This window comes from Arachis stenosperma, chromosome 9 (assembly GCF_014773155.1).
Source record: "Arachis stenosperma cultivar V10309 chromosome 9, arast.V10309.gnm1.PFL2, whole genome shotgun sequence".
NCBI classification, from domain to species: Eukaryota; Viridiplantae; Streptophyta; class Magnoliopsida; order Fabales; family Fabaceae; genus Arachis; species Arachis stenosperma.
In genome coordinates, this window is record NC_080385.1 from 69495717 (window position 1) to 69513391 (window position 17675).

The 17675-nt window shown below is 31.8% G+C and overlaps 1 protein-coding gene across 1 annotated transcript; it reads right to left on the reverse strand.

Moving 5' to 3' along the window:
• Positions 1-653: 653 nt before the first annotated feature.
• Positions 654-12043, reverse strand: LOC130949590 (uncharacterized). Its single transcript, XM_057878265.1, has 9 exons — positions 11861-12043; positions 11241-11667; positions 9428-10329; positions 8242-8507; positions 6679-6745; positions 2115-2165; positions 1131-1264; positions 965-1034; positions 654-665 (listed from the first exon to the last, which is right to left on the reverse strand). Exons 1-9 carry the CDS (start codon positions 12041-12043, stop codon positions 654-656), a joined length of 2112 nt encoding a protein of 703 aa, XP_057734248.1.
• Positions 12044-17675: the final 5632 nt, after the last annotated feature.

The following is a 17675-nucleotide window of genomic DNA, read 5'->3' on the forward strand; positions in this document are numbered from 1 at the left end:
GTGAATTAAATAAAAATATAAAAATATACCAATACGATTCAAATTGTAGAGAAATAGGAATGAGTTCATTGTATCAATGGACAAATTTCAACAAAATCTGGAAGTTTGCCGATGTAGTGGATGAACTTGTTCCAATTCAACAAAAAAAAATTTAAATAAAAGTAAGAAAATTTGTTTTAGAAAATAATTATTATTTTTTAATTTATTTCAGAGAATTTTCCTAGTGCTAACTGTAAAGTATATCAAGTCCTATATTATCTAAAAATAAAACATATTCTTTATAAGTGTAAAATAAGATCTTTTAATATAACTTTTAGGTTACATCAGACAAATTTAATTTCATATAATAACTTCTATAATCACTGAATGTCAAGATTTAAATCAATTATCCAAGGGTTAAAAAAACTTGTCTAAAATAACTTACTCCAGATTTTGAAACTACACAAGAATAGACCAGCTATCTATGAGAACTACTTTAGTCTTACTATAATCTATATATGCCTTCCATGAATATTAATATTATTGCGACCACAAACATAATCAACTGCTAAAAGATTTTGTAAACTCTTTGCAAATAAAAGAAGATCAGAGATGTTGGCAAAGTATATGTCAACCTTTCCATAGTACAAAGCTCTACCTTTGTTTTTTAGCTTTCATGCCAGTTCCTGCCAAGGGTGAATAGTAAGTAGAAGACCAAATATATGAAACCATTATGCAATTATCTATGACTCAAAATTATTTGGCAACTTAATTAAAATTTAAAACTATTACAAGTGCTGATCCCAAACAATATCAATTTTTTCAATTTTGTTATCAACTCAAAAGTTGTAGTTGAAACAACTCTAAAGAATTGTCGGAAAAAAATATGAAAAAGTTTGCTTCACAAAAATTTTGTCACGACTGTGATTAAACTTGTTTTAGGTTGTGTTTGACAAGTATTTCAATATAAAAAATATAATGATACCGAAATAAGGTCAACTCCTTTATTTGACCATTTCTCACCATGTATCCCAGAGAAAACATCCCTCAACTTTCTAGTAAATTTGCAATTTCAAAAGAATGTATTTATAATTCTTGGGTATTATCACGCGTGGGTTACATTAAATAGAGAAGATAAATCAAATTCTCACATTGCATAGCAAAGATATAAGAGCAAATTATGTAACCGACCTTTCTTTTTCTTGTCACGGCAGAAGGTACTTCCACAGCAGCATTGAAATGCTTTAATAGGATGTTCCTGATCATCAAAGTCAATACCATAATCCTGCAAATAATTCTTCGTTATATCTTGTATTCTTATCCATGAGGGAAACTTTAACAAATTCATGGAAACATTTGATGAGTGTAGCTTTCAACTTAATTAGGTTAACTTAGGTTATTGGTACTCTATATCATCTCATCCAAGCATCTAGGATTTAATATATACACCCTTCCCCTCGGTCTCAAATTTGAATCCCGCATAGGGATAGAAAAATATTAGTATTAGGAGGGATAACTACAGTTTTTCAAAGTTGAACTAGTCACATTCCTAATAATAAGATCTAGATACAGGTGGTGATGACCAATATATAGGAACATAAATAGATCCAGAGGGCATGAGATATGACAATGGTTTATGAACATTAAAAATCATAGGCCGTCTCATTTCTTTCATAACTAAAGAATTTAGAAGGGATATAGTCTGTTATTGTCATAACAGCTAACAAGTAATAACGATCTGGTTGTTAGTGACAGCTGTAACAAACAAACTGGTTGATAAGACTAATATTGTCTGTTGTACCAGTGATTTTCACTCGTAATGAAAATATCATAGATTATCTACTACTCTCAAATTCCCTGGATTCTCTCATTTCTTACACAGGTAGCGCACAAAAATGTTGTGTGCCATCATTCCATTGACATTTTTCTGTAGATTTAACTTTCATATAATGACAGTAAATTTATGGATTATATATATATGATAAAGGTTACTTTAGGAAAGAAAGTTGTGCACCAAATCTCTCCTATATTCTCATTATATATAGTAGAAGTAGAAGTAGAAGTAGATGACAATACATGATAGAGCATCAAAGTTAAATTCAAACAAAAAACCGGTGAAATTCCAATCAGCTTACCCATGTCAGCTCTTTGTATGCTTTCACTTTCCTATTAGTAAAGAGAGCAATCTGTCAACAAGGAACATAAATTCTCAAAGTTGGTTTCATTTTCTTTTATTGAATGAAGTGAAACAATCCCTTTGTAAGATTTTAAGACAAATTTATTAAATACTTTTGTTGATGTAGCATGCTTGACCATTTATGTAAATTTTTTTCATATTGACATTATATCAAAGTTAAACTTAGGATAGATTTGGCAAAGTTTATTGAGAGGTATTTGTTCTTTCAAAAACATAAACATCTTACTCTATGGTTGATAAATAAAAAAGATTATGTATTTGTATATTTAACTTTTAAAAATTAAAAATATTTTTAAAAACACTTTTAAATACTTTTCAAAATTAAAGAATCAAATTTAATTTTACATATTAATGAATAAATAAATTTATTCTTACTTTTTATCACATATATTTCTATTAAAGTTATTTTAAATTTTAAAAAATTTTATCAAAAATAATTATTATAACTTATACTTATTAAAAGCCACTTTTATTGAGATTTACTAACATAACTACTATAATTTTTAAAAAATTATTTTTAATAAATTAAAAGTACAAACTTTACCAAACTCACCGTTGAAATAAGGCTTGGTTTGTATTGATGTTAGTAGTAAAATTGAATAGGATGGAACAAAACAAAGAGGAATGAAATTAAGAGATTTTTCTTTTTAAATAAATAAAATAAATATTTTATTTACTGAAATAAATAATTTGTAGTGTTTTTACCGAAATGCATCGCATCTCTTATCTCGTTTACAGTGTAAATGAGATAAGATTATACATATCTCGTTTACACTATGAACGAGATAAGGCACGAGACGACGTGGCCGTATCACATTTGTGCACGTGTTGTGTAAAGTCCTTATGTCGTATACAGTGTAAACTAGATACGTGTAATCTTATTTTGTTTACACTGTAAATGAGATAAGAGTGGATGATGCCTATATATATGTATCTCGTCCATAGCCTTGATTAAGAGCTTTTCACTTCCATTTCTTGGCCTTTTCTCCAATTTTTACCCTTTTCTAATCATATTTCTGAATTACTTAAAAGAAGATGGTGCGTGCTGATAATCACGATGAAAATATTAACAGACTGAATGCGACTTGTCACATTGCAAGGACATCCGACTTTGTGGTTGGTGTTATTTTTTTTTTCTTATGCTTATGTTAAAACATAGATGTGGTACCATACTTAAAATACTTTTATAGAGATAGTATGCATTATATGTTAGGCGGTAGAATATATGGTTAGGAATAATAATTTAAATGCTAGTGCATGATATTAAACATACTTTAAAACGGATTTGTGGTTAAATATTTGATTAGGTTTGTTTTTTTTAATATAAGTAATAATTAGGCATATGTTTATTAATTTAGTTACTAATTTAGGTTATAAAAAATTTCTAGTAAACTTAATTAAGTAGCAAAATGTTTATGTTTGTATTTATTAAATATTTAAGTAAATAACTTTTCTTAAATTTCTTGTTACTTAAACTAAGTTATCAAGTTGATGGTGTACTTATTCGTTATTCAAGTAAATATTTTTATTTAATCTAACTTATCAAGGAGATGCAAAATAAATTTTGTTATTCACTATTTAACTAAATAATTTTATTTAAATTAAATAAAATAGACATTTTTTAGATTAGTTATTAATTATCTTACGAAATATTTTTATTTGCATTATATTATTCAGACGTCTAAATTAATTATTTTACTAAACATTTTCATTATTTAAGTAAAATTTTTTATGTAAATGAATTTATAATTTAACTGTTTGTAATTATTTGTTAAAATACGTTACTTATAAGTCAAATTAATTCGTTATGTATACGTTTGTCGGTAGAATGTTTTACGTTGAAATTCTTATAGCTTTATAGGTTTACCCAAGAGAGTGAGTCACAAACTCCCACCACTGGATGCCATTGTCCCGTACCTGAGGGAGGCTGGGTTCGGCGACGTGTTACAACTAAGGGATTTTCTCTTCAACAACTCCCTAATCACGACATTTGTTGAGCCCTGACGCCCAAAGACATACCACCTCGGGTTGCGTGCTAACGGAGAGCCCATGAGTGGTAGCTTTTGTGAATTTTATACATGGTACAAGATCGGGGCTTGGGAGTTGGTTGAGAAGCTACTCGGTGCCAGGCCTCCTGTAGTCTAGCAATAGGGAGTGCAGAGGAAAGAGTCTTTCTCCTTGAAGCTGACATGGCTTCGAGAGCGTATCCGATATATGCCGTCCGATACTAATGATCCAGCTACTCTCCAACAATATGCGAGGTGCTACATACTATTGATAATCAGGGGTTACCTGATGACTAATAAATCCAATAATCAGGTTCATCTCCAGTGGCTCCCACTACTGGAGGACTTTCAAAGGTGCCGATCTCTGTCTTGGGGATCTGTGGTGGTAGCATGGACGTACCATTCCCTATATTCTGCAGCACACTGCTCCACCACAAATATCGCAGGCTACACTCCTCTACTGGTATCTTGGATATATCAGAGGTTCCTTAAATGGTGTCCACCTGAGCAACAGATTTACATGTAACCTATAGATGTGACGTAACTATTTAGTTCGGTTTTACTATTCATCATTTTTCTCATAACGATATTATGACAGATTGACTGAATGGTGGTTAATCTTGCAAATGTCCACAGGTTGATCGGCATGACACAGTAGAGCAGGGATCAGCACGAGCGAGAGAGTCCTACAATGTTGTCGGGAGTTGGATCAGTTATTCCAGAATGAGCTAAGTGAGTTACCCTTTTATTTGGTTCAGTTGCATAGATTACTCAACCTTTTATAGCACCTGTCACTTATCATTCTTCACTGCGTCCGTTATAGTTCACATGGACGCCATACGACGACGCTGTACTGTAGGATATCTGGCAGCTATGGCTGAAGGAAAAGGCAAAGTAGGGGACATGGATGTCTGTTGTCCCCTTCGTCTGCTTCAACATAGTTGAATTCTACCATGCCGATCTTGTGAAGCGCCAATTCAATGGCGAGCAGCTAGTGACAGGGGACTCGGTTTATGTCGACATGTTCCTGACTACCACAGGGCGTGCGAGGACGTCTAGTGGCCTACCAAGCTTCATGAGTGGTACAATCGGTAGAGGGATCAGTTTGGAGAGGGACACCGGATATCTATTCACCCATGCTTGGACTATCACCCGACGTGGGAGTATTGGCATTGGTATAGACTAGCTTGCTGTGTCAAACACTTGTCGGGATAGGATGTGCTTGATGACCCGAGGCTGTTGGACTTACTGGTTTGAGTGTGAGAGGTGGGTCATCCTGGACGAAGTTTGACAAGCTAGATCCACTGCCACTAACGTCCCTGACTTCTGCAGAAAGCTCCATCGCTTGTTCTGCCATGATTCTCCTATAGATGTGAAACATCAAATGCACATGTTCGTCGCCATGGAGTCAAAACAGACGAAATCGAAAAACTTCGTTTTCCATCGATAATAGCAACATATACCCCACCTTTCCAATCTCTTTTCTCCCGCTACCACCGACGCTACTCAATATCAGACTCTTCAACTTGGACAAAGAACTTACGCGCCAGGTATGCAACAGAATGGGATTCATGCACTCAAATATCACCCCAGTATCACTATTTCTCATACGGCAATTCGTATACACACTTACAATAAAGTATCCACTACTACTAGACATTTTGGCTTATTTCTGGAAGAAAAAGGTAAAGAAGAAGTAGTGAAATGTTTACAAAGGGTTGCACATCCTTTTATAACTGTTGAAAATTTTTCTTTACGTATTTTGTTTATAGTGTAAATGTCATATTTATTCACTTATCTTGTTTACAGTGTAAACGAGATAACATTACACATATCTCATTTACACTGTAAACGATATATACACTTCATTTCCATGTGGCCTTATCTCATTTATGTGTATATCAAAATACGTGTAATGTTATTTTGTTTGATGCAACGCATTTTTGTAAAATTGGTATAAATTATTTATTTCGGTAAATAAAATATTTATTTTATTTATTTAAAAAGATCCTAAAACTAAGTAAAGTGATATTATATAATTGTTCCACTCTATTTATTGGATATTTTAATAATGGAACAGATTGATATTCCATTCCCAATTACTTAAGCATACCAGTGGAATGGAATGGAATATAAAGGCGAGAATTTAATTGGATGGAATAGGTTTTATCCATTGTTGTTCCACACTATTCAATTTTATAGCATTCCGATAAAGGAAAATATAATTTTTCCTTTTTATTCCATTCCACACTTGTTCTAGTCTAATCTAAAACATAATTATGAATATAAAATGAGAAAGTATAGGAACAAACTTTTTAGTTAGCGAATATTAGTCAACTTTAGTATTTAAATTTCTAATTTAGAATTTAGAGTTAAAGGTTTATGACTTAGAGTATATAATTTATGATAAATAAAATAAATTTAAAAAAGTTAGTCAATATTAACTAAAAAAAAGTTGATTACATAACAGTACTGATAAAAATCAACCAGTCTTACATGATAATAGTGGCGATCAGGAATCTCCACTTCAACAGGAATGTCTATCAAATTTGCATCAAAGCATCTGGAATTTTGAACACAAAAATCAATATTAGAAATCAATATATGACAACAATAGTAAGAACCATCAAATCTTATTCCATCTCAATAAGCAACACCTTAAAAGAAAAGACTAAATAAAGAAAATCTCTGATAATAAGCAGTGAATAAATGGAGAAAAAGAAAACAATAGAAAAAAGTAAATAAAAATAACTAAACAAGAAAAACAGTTAATAATTAATAAAATAGAAAGATTCAAGTGCACATTTGATTAGAATATTCAAGAGAGATCACATTGTAGATTTTTTGGTTTATAAAGTCAAATGCACATGACCTATAATTGAAGAGGGTAGGTTGTTAGGATTTAGGAAACATTTTGGGGGTAGTATATAGCAGGGAAAATAAGAAGAGTTAGAGGATGAAGAGTGAAGCTACAACAAACTCTGTTTAGTGGTTGAGATAGAATTTAAGAAGGAAAAGTGGTGTAAATTGAACGAGAGGATCATTTTTTGTTAATCTTGCCATTTACATTAGTTTGTAAGAAATCAAGGCCACTGTTCTACAACAGAAGAGAATAGGAAAAACATGTGAGTATAGAGGTCAATGACACCATAAAGATGACTATTTGAACTTATTCTTTGAGATAGAAGAGTCAGTTGCTTACAAACTAATATAAACAGAAAGAGTAACTGCAACTGACCCCACTCATTCTATAACAACCTTGTAACCACTTTTCCTTCCTATAATGCCAGCTCAGCAACTACTTAACAGAGTTAGTTGCTGCCTTACACTCCCTCTTGTAGCTCTTTTTATCTCTCCTGCTATACAATATCCCAAACAGTTCCTAACATAAAGTTAAATGAGATATATGATGTTGTAGTCGGTTTGTTCATGTAAAAAGGTTACTTTATTTTTATATCAAAAGAGTTAACCACCTAACCAATTCAATGATTCCATCACATAAGGTGTGTTTGGAATAGAAAAATGTTAGAACTGAAATCAACTAAGTTATAAATCAATTATCAAAAATGAGAATTGAATCAATTCAAATGTATTATTTACATCATTGATCCAATCTTATCTAATTATATTACACAACCTATCACCACTGCTAGACCACCGCTACCTCCCTCCCCAACTCTCTTTACACTAATATTTAGAGCGCAAAATAATTTATTAGTTATGTAGATTCAAAATTAATTCTACTCCGTGTAAACCCTATTAAAAAGAAATATTTCAAATACAAAGAGATAGAAATCCATTGGACTTCAAATCAATTCATTTCTTTCTTTCTCTTTCCCAAACCTAAACAAGAAAAGTCATTTAAAATTGAAATGAAATCAATTTCAATTTTTCTGGGTTCCAAACACACTCTAATAAACAGTGATCATGCTAATACAAATTTAGGCAAAAGTCATTGTGTTAGCTCATTTTTACCTTTGATTAAAAAGTTTTGGTTCTTAAATTTTAAAAACTTTTATTTTTTGAAACGCAACCATTTAAAAGATAAATAAGATGTACCTATGATTGATAAACCTTGCAATATTTCCATTATAAGTTGCATCTAAGCAGAGTGCCTCATCATCCTTTAACACCCTTTCTGAGCCCCAATCTGCATCAAGGGTTACAGGATATGTATGTCTGTCCTTGCTGCTTTTGTGCAATACCCTTTCATACAATTCTGTATTGGTTAATATTTCCCCGACGTACTCACATACAAAGCAACCTTTGGGCAAATCTTCTAGTGTTCTAATGCCCCAACCCTTTCCTTCCTGAGTCAAGAATACCTGTAGATCAGAGAATTACAATGTACCCCATCATATATCAAATATTCAAATTCATGAAATGAACTAATAAAATAGTGGCTGGGGAAAGGTCGCTCCAATAGGGTGTAACATAGGCAACCAAACCTAATTTAGGCATTAGTGACTCAGAAAACACAGTTTGAATAGTTTGTGGTAACGTTTTTAGTGAAAGATGGCACATTGATAGACTTATCAGGTTCATGCCATTGAATGTAGGTTTGTGGATGATTTCATATTACTACACCTCTTTGTACAACAATTTTCTGGGTTTATAACATGGACAATGTGTTAGCATAGTTATTTATAGATACCTTGTACTAAAAGAATAAAAAAGACAAGATACTCATAGAAACCCAATATGATATCATAAACCAACTATGCCAAAAGCTTAAGGTTGTAAAAGCTTATAAATGTTTTTTTGCATTTAACATAAATTATTAATGTAGAGACCAAGAAAAAAGGTTGAAGTTCTATGTGACACGAGCTCCAAAATTTTATCTTAGTCATGTTACTCTACTCTAGACGATGGAATTGTCAGTTGGTAGACTAAAAAATACCAAACTTATGTTGTGATCCAACAGAAACAAATAAGTTAATACAAGATGTACTGCTAGCTAGAAGTTAAGCATTTTTTTAATTTAAAAAATTCAACTAGAAAAAGATAACACCTTCACGGCTTCACCACATGAAGATAAAATTGATGATTATGATATGATCATAAACTAGATAGTATCATGGGTGGATAAGAAGAATGATTCAGAGTCATAAACAAGAAGATAAAAAGGCTCTTAGTGAAGTTATGAATTGCCATTAGAGTCCTTATAACAGTCATAGAAAATTTAAATTAAAGAAAATAAATAAAGTCTAAAATAAATTGCAAGATTAATCAGATAACAGGTTACCTGCAGTTTACATCTTAAACCTCGTTGCACTACCCGATTTCCACACTGCATATCACATCCACATTTCCTCCAACATTCCTTTATAAACTTTCTAACCAAATGCCCCTTGCATTCTTCAGGCATGTGCTCACTCCCTTTATAAATTGGGCATTCTTGACAATACACAAAATGATATGGTTGAGGATTGATTTTCGTAGCTATGCATGCTTCTAAGAACTTTTCCTTCACCAAACCTTCTCGAGTATAAGCAAACTCCCCACCAGTTTCTTGAGAACATGCACAAGGAAATGTCAAAGAAAGACAGTTGCCTGAACAATCAGAACAACAATCCTCATCCGCAACTCGAGCAAGTGAAATGTTCACATTAGCATTTTGATAGATTATATTATTTGGTATGTAATTAAACTTAGGCAACTCCTCACTTCCAGTTTCATCTAATAATGAAATTGCAACCTTTTCAGAACCTTTTGTTATGTCACTCAGAATTTTAATAGAACTATTTTCAGCATGAACAATAGCTTTTTGTGCCATTTTTGTCAAATTAGCATGATTGAGATTTGGCCCATATTGATAAAGAGTTGATATAGATTTGAAATGACAATTTACATTTGAATCATCGCATGGGCCTCTAGAATTATGTTCAGGATGAACAACAGCTTGTTGTACCATGTTAGTCAAATTCGCATGATTGAGATTTGGCCCATTTTGATAAAGAGATGATATAGATTTGAAATGACGATTTATGTTTGAATCATCGCATGGGCCTGTAGAATTATATTCAGGATGGACAATAGCTTGTTGTACCATGTTACTCAAATTGGCATGATTGGGATTTGGCCCATTTTGATAAAGAGCTGATATAAATTTGAAACGATGATTTACATTTGAATCATCACAAGGGCCTACAGAAAATCAGCAAGATATTCACTAGAGAGCAGTTAGTATGAATATATATGTAAAAGAAGTTAAAGCATTCAACAAAGTATGAATTGTCTTCTAGTTTCAGCATGTCTTAAGAATAATAAGGAAGCAAGTTGGAAAATTTTTATTATTTGCACATAAAAAGGGAATTCAGGACTAAGAAAGAACAATAATAACAATAAAAAAAATTAATGTGATAGTTTTCTCACATAGCATTTATAAGAATCCAAGGAAAACTCCAATAAGTTTTGCACTAAAAAAATCCAAGTTGTTGAATCTTATCTCAAATTAAGTAATGTCTCACAAAAGTCTCCTTAAACATAATAAGAAATCTTCATTCCAAACAAGTACATCATATTGTTGCATAGATTACATACTGTCATAAAACTTTAGCCTCACATCTGCAAACTGTGAAAGTTAACCCTTGAAAACAGGTCCTAGGAACATAAAGTGGTTATGACATATGAGACATCTACAAGAATTCATTCTTTTGCCTTACATTTCTTTTTATGGAAGAAATATAAGAGGTGTTATTATTGCAAATCAATTTACTTTTTCAGAATACTTATCTTCTACTTGGATGAAAAATCAGAAGGAGGACAAAAACATTTAACATTAAAAATAAAAGAAATTTGGATCATAACCGATGTAAAAATAAAAACAAAACAAGGCACCAAAAAGAAAAAGAAATTTGGTAACTTTGGTTTATATTTTCATTTTTACGTTTTTAGTTTTCCAAAAGTTGAAAAGAAAAAAAAAGTGAAAAAATAAAATCATATTTTCTGCTTTTATTTTTTTCCATCACAAATTCAGAAAATAAAAAAATAAAAACATAAATCAAATTGTCTCAATTATAAACTGTTTCAATTATATACGCTAGCATGAAAATTACCTTTTAGATGTGATGAAATAGGTCCAAGATGTAATTTTGGTTTCTTAGCTTTTAATATTATAAGTTCTTTCTCATAACGATTACTTGACACATGTATCTTCTGGATGTGGGAATGGCTTGATCCATCAAAAGAATCTCCACAGTCCCTTGCAGATGCTGCATTCTCATGGCACAATTTTTTACTATCTCTAGCATCCATGCAAGATAAACTTGAGATAATTTCTACCTCACTCAACCTTGTCTGCAATGGTTGAGAACTGTTTGCCAGTTTCATATCTTCTTTAAATGCCTGAGATGGCTTAATGATTTTCTTTTTGGATGTCTTTGAAAGTATTTCATTGTCCACTACAGATATCATCTGTAGTTTCAGTCTTGCTCTTTCTCCATCATGATTACTGATTGGAGCTTTTCCCTTACCTTTCCCTTGCTATATTTGGAAGAAAACGATGTGTTATTAACAACAAATATATTCTAGAAAAAAAGGTGCAAAAGAGATAATTGATGTAGATTCAAGTGAAGCAATAAAAATAACTTTATCCTTGAATATAAAACACTTCAAATTTAAAGGACTATTGACCAAATTGATGTGTATATAGACAGATAAAGAAGTTTGCAGAAACCTGATATTCCATTGACTCAAAGTATGCATGTACAAGTGTTTGATAATTGTCTTCTTCAATAAGCTCCCAGCTATTACCATACACTTTGAGCAACCTTTTCAAGACAGGCATTACCTCATCATCAGAAATACCTAAGATTCTCATAGCATTATAGGCATTGGTAACTCTACGATTAGGCGCCATGATAGTCTCAAAAATTGATTTCATCCAATGCTCTAAATGACCCTTTTACTAAAACTTACTACCAACTTGAACTACTTCTCCTACATATCCAAAATGGGAATAAGATACAATACTATGCATTTAGAGGAAAGATACAAAATGAGATCAAGCTATAATACTTTGCATTTAGAGGAAAGATACTAGACAATGAATTAAACTGAACACAATATCATCAAAGGAAAAAAGCAATAAATCCAAAGATCATGTCGATAGGAGGATGTGGTGTATTTAGGATAGTAGCATTCGGCACACTATACAGTTTCACTCAAGCTGTGCAAAGTCACCCAAAAGGGCATGTTGCCAGATTGCTAGAACATAGTTATACATTTAGAATTTCACTTTATATATAATAACAATAAAATTATCTGATGAACACTCAATAAATCAAGCTCAACAAAGTTAGACATAATATCAAGGTTTTTAAAATATCAAATTCATCAAATATTTTGCTAAACTAAAAAAAAAACTACAAAATTATAACCTACCACAGAATCAAAAGCGAAGAATAAAGTTTGCATAAAAGAAGTCACATAAGGGGACATGTGGAGAGGTTGCTAAAACCTAGTTATACAGATAGAATTTTACTTATATATAATAACGATAAAATTGTTTGATGAACACTCACATAAATCAAGATCAACAAAATTTGACACAAAATCAAGGGTTTAAAGTGATCAAATTCATAAAAACTTTTACTAAAATGAACAAAACAATAAAACCATAACTTACTACAGAATTAAAAGCGAAAAATAGCTCGCACAAAAGAAGTCACCCAAGGGGGTATGTAGCGAGATTGCTAAATTCTAGTTATACGGATAAAATTTCATTTGATATATAATAACGATAAAATTGTCTGATGAACACTCTCATAAATCATGATCAACAAAATTTTGACACAAAATTAAAGGTTTAAAGAGATCAAATTCATAAAAAATTTTTGCTAAACTGAACAAAACCATAAAACCATAACTTACTACAGAACCAAAAGCGAAGAATATTGCTGCCATAATAGAAGTCATACAAAGAGGCGTGTGACTAGGTTGATAAACCTATTTATACAAATAGAATTTCACTTTGTTTATAATAACGATAAAATTATTTGATGAACACTCACATAAATCAATATCAACAAAATTAGACGCAAAATCAAGGTTTTTAAGATATCAAATTCATCAAATATTTTGCTAAACTAAAAAAAATTACAAAATCATGACCTACCACAGAACCAAAATCGAAGAATATAGCTTGCACAAAAGAAGTCACTTATATAAATCAAGATCAACAAAATTTGACACAAAATCAAGGGTTTAAAAAGATCAAATACATAAAAAATTTTGCTAAAATGAACAAAATCATACAACCGTAACTTATACAGAACCAAAAGCGAAGAATATAACTCGCACAAAGAAGTTACACAGGGGGACATGTGCGCTAGGTTGCTAAAACCTAGTTCTATAGATAGAATTTCACTTTATATATATAATAATGATAAAATTGTCTGATGAACACTTACATAAATTAAGATCAACAAAATTTGACACAAAATCAAGGGTTTAAGAGATTAAATTCATAAAAAATTTTGCCAAACTGAACAAAATCATAAAACCATAACTTACTAGTTAACCAAACGCGAAGAATATAACTGCCACAAAAGAAGTCACACAAGGGCGCATGTGACTTGGTTGCTAAAACCTAGTTTTACATATAGAATTTTACTTTGTATATAATAACAATAAAGTTGCCTGATGAACACTCACATGAATTAAGAACAAAAAAATTAGACACAAAATCAAAGTTTTTAAGAGATCAAATTCATCAAACATTTTGCTAAATTGAACAAAATCATAAAACCATAACTTACTATAGAACCAAAAGCGAAGAATATAGCTATCACAAAAAAAGTCGCACAAGATGGCGTGTGGGTAGGTTGCTAAAACCTAGTTATATAAATAGAATTTTACTTTGTATTTGATAATGATATAGTTGTCAGATGAACACTCATATGAATCAAGAGCAACAAGATTAGACAAAAAACCAAAATTTCTAAGAGATCAAGTTCATCGAATATTTTGCTAAACTAAACTAAAAGATAAAATGATGACCTTCTACGGAGCTAAAAATGAAGGATACAGCTCGCACAAAAGAAGTTACAAGGGGCTTGTGGCTAGGTACCTAAAACCTAGTTATATAGAATGAATTTTACTTTAGATATAATTATGATAAAATCGTCTTATGAGCACTTACATGAATAAAAAAGAATAAAATTTGATATAAATCAATATTTTTAGAGATCAAATTCATCAAAGATTTTTCTAAACTAAACAAAAAGATAAAATGATGACCTACTACAGAATCAAAAGTGAAGAATACAGCTCACACAGAGTAAGTTATGGCAAAGGCAAAGTGCATGTGCGAGGAGGAAATAGGAAGACTTATATATTGAATGGAAGAATGGTATATTTATATAGAAAAGGTAGGTTTTTTCAAAATGGAAATTGCTTAATATTAATAAAACTACTAATAAACACTTGCAAAAATAAGAATGATAAATTTAGAGATATATGCAAGATTTTTAGATGATCAAATTCATCAAACATATCCCTAAATCATTAAATTAAATAAAAGCATAGAAACATAGGTAATATTTATTTTCAGAAATTGAAACTAGGACCGAGACTCAGTATTCTGTTTAGTAGCCAACGATTGGAACTAAAATTTTATTTTTGGGACACAAAATTTTAGTCCTTTCAGTATCTCTAGAAAGTGGAAACACATGAGACTGAAATTTTGTAAATGAAAACTGAAACTTTAACAATATTTTCTTTAATACTTAAAGATATTTTAGTAAATATTCTTATTTCATCTCTATATTTAGGTTTAATTACTCTGTTGGTTCTTATAGTTTCACAAAATTTTTAATTAGGTCCCTATAATTTTTTTCCTTTCAATTGGATCCTTACACTACTTTAATTTTGTAATTAAGTTATTTCTAGTATAAAAAATATTAAAGTTAACTGAATATTTCTTTGCAAATTGAAGGTATTAAAATAAAAAACTTAATTAAATCTTTGACCGCATGTATTTTAGTAAAAATATTATGTTATTTTTAACATTTTTAACATGAAAAGGACGTAATTAAAAAATTAAAAGCAGTGTAGCAACCCAATTAAAAGAAAAAAGTATAGGGACCTATTTAAAATTTTGGTAAAACTATAGAGACCAATAGAGTAATTAAACTCTATATTTATCTTGAATCAAATAATATATTAAGACATAACTCAGTCATGTACAATTTATACCAGACATAATAAAGAGACTTAATTTAGTCTCAGTCTTAATTACCCTTTCAAACACAGCATTAGGAAATTGGAATTATGGGGTTCCCACAGTCTCACATTGGATAATATTAAATGCTCAATATTGTATTTAAGGAAAGTTATTCTTTTCTTTAATAGCTAGTTTTTGAGGTGTAGTTTTTCAGCTTTCTTGGATACTTAACAATGGTATCTTGGTTGTTGGCCCACAGGAATGGCTATTTATAAGTTATATTAAGACAAATATTGAATACTGATAGACAATAGTAAAGTGGTGATGATGACAAAATGTGGGTTTGGAATTTTTCTCAAAATAGAATTGGCGTTGCAAGTATAGTTCCAAACCAACAATCAACTAACATCAAAGTTTAAATAAAGATAAGTCACAATTCAAACCAAATAACTGGGAGTTTTAAATTCCGGGTCGTTCTCTCTAGGAATTGCAATGAAGTGCTCAATTAATGGCTATGAGGGGACAAGGGGTTCGATGGCAAGAGACAAGAAATGTAAATAATAAAGAATCAAAGAGAAAGCATGCAAGGAATTAAATGGAATGCAATTAAAGCAATGAAAATAGAAATTAAATGGCAAAAGGGAACTCTTGGCAAGGGTTGAGAGTTAAGGTTACCTATCCTAACCATTGACCACAAACATGTGATGATTATGAAGAGTCAGTCCTATTTAGTCAACCCTAACATCGAGGATATGTCAAATAGGCATAGTTGATCTTAATCCAAAAGTCCTAACTTACTAATTAAATTAGTGAAAGAAAAACGTTAATGGAAACCAAATTAACAAACTACCCTAATATGTCAGTCAAGAATGGACATCAATGACTCAAGGTCACTGATGAATCCATATTTGATGATGAATTTTGGTTTAATTTGAGTGGATTTCATGATATAAACCCACATTTATTCATCCAAATAGCGTACTTTTGTGTTCTCTCTATGAATTAACCTTAATTGTGAAAATATGCTATTTTGTGCCTAATTTAATCAATTTTATCCCACTTTCATTCCATTTGATGCCTTGATGGTTTTCATGAGTGATTTTAGGAGTAATAGGTTTGAATAGCTTGATAAGAGTGAAAGAAAAGCATGGAATTAGGAGAAAACATAAAGAAATCAATGGAGAGAAGCATTTCAGAGTGTGCCTACGCACACTTTCTATGCCTATACACAAGGGTCAAAATTAGCACCTGTGCCCACGCACAGAAAGAAAATCAGCAAGTGTGCGTACGCACACACCAATAAAACAAATTAAGATAAGTAGAAGACATGGAAAAAGCAAGAAAAGAGAGGTATGGAGGGGGTGGAAGTGTGTTAGGGCTTAAGAAAAAGTGAAACAAAATTTTTGCCCAAAATAGCACTTGTGCGTTTCACAAGCATGTGTGTGTACGCACACTAAGTGAAAAAGGGAAGGTGTGCGAACACTCTGAGCAGAGAGGGAATCAAGATGTGTGCGTACGCACAGAACACTAATTTTTTTTAGAAAAGGATCATGTGTGCGGGCGCACACAGGTCCGTGCGCATGCACAGGAAAAAATTGGGCAGGGGTTCATACGAACTGGGCGTGCCAGCGCTCCCAACAGAATGGTTGTAATGGAGTGTGCATATACACAGATGGGTTTGTACGCATGCAATGCACGAAAAGAAGGTTGTGTGCGTAAGCACAAGGGCGTGCGCACGCACAAGGGCGTGCACACGCACAAAGCGCAAGAAACAGGGGAATGCGTGTGCACAAGGCGTGCGACGCTCCCAGCAGAGGGCATAAAGGCTGGTGTGCGTATGCACAGTGTGCAAAATTTCATTGTTGTGTGCGTGCGCACAAGGGTGTGCGCGCGCACATGCCTCGTTTTTTCCAAAAATTTTTCTTCAAAATCTAAGGCTTTAAGCCTTAACTCAACAAGAACTCAGCCCCAAAACTTTCAAAAACCCATAAATTCATGATCCATATTCAAATTAACCTACTAAATTCAAAATTAAACTAATCCTAGGATAACCTATACAAACAAATATGCAATTAAGCCAAATTATAAACAATGAGAAGGGTTGGAACAATGTTACCATGGTGGGGTGTCTCCCACCTAACACTTTGGTTTATTGTCTTTAAGTTGGACTTATGGAGAGCTCTAATTAAGGAGACTTGTGCATATATTCATCTTTGGAGCTTCTAACAATGCTTGAATTTCTAAAATTCCCAATTGATTTCACCAAGCTTTGATGGAGTTTCCAACAAGCTATGAGATCCCAACAAGAAAAACAAAAAGCAAACAA

Coding starts and splice junctions, on each gene's coding strand:
- LOC130949590 (XM_057878265.1), bottom strand. CDS start 12,043: ATGGCGCCTAATCGTAGAGTTACCAATGCCTATAATGCTATGAGAATC. Junction 11,668..11,860: donor TTGAGTCAATGGAATATCAG/GTTTCTGCAAAC, acceptor TTCCAAATATAG/CAAGGGAAAGGTAAGGGAAA. Junction 6,746..8,241: donor GCAAGGTTTATCAATCATAG/GTACATCTTATT, acceptor TCAAAATTCCAG/ATGCTTTGATGCAAATTTGA.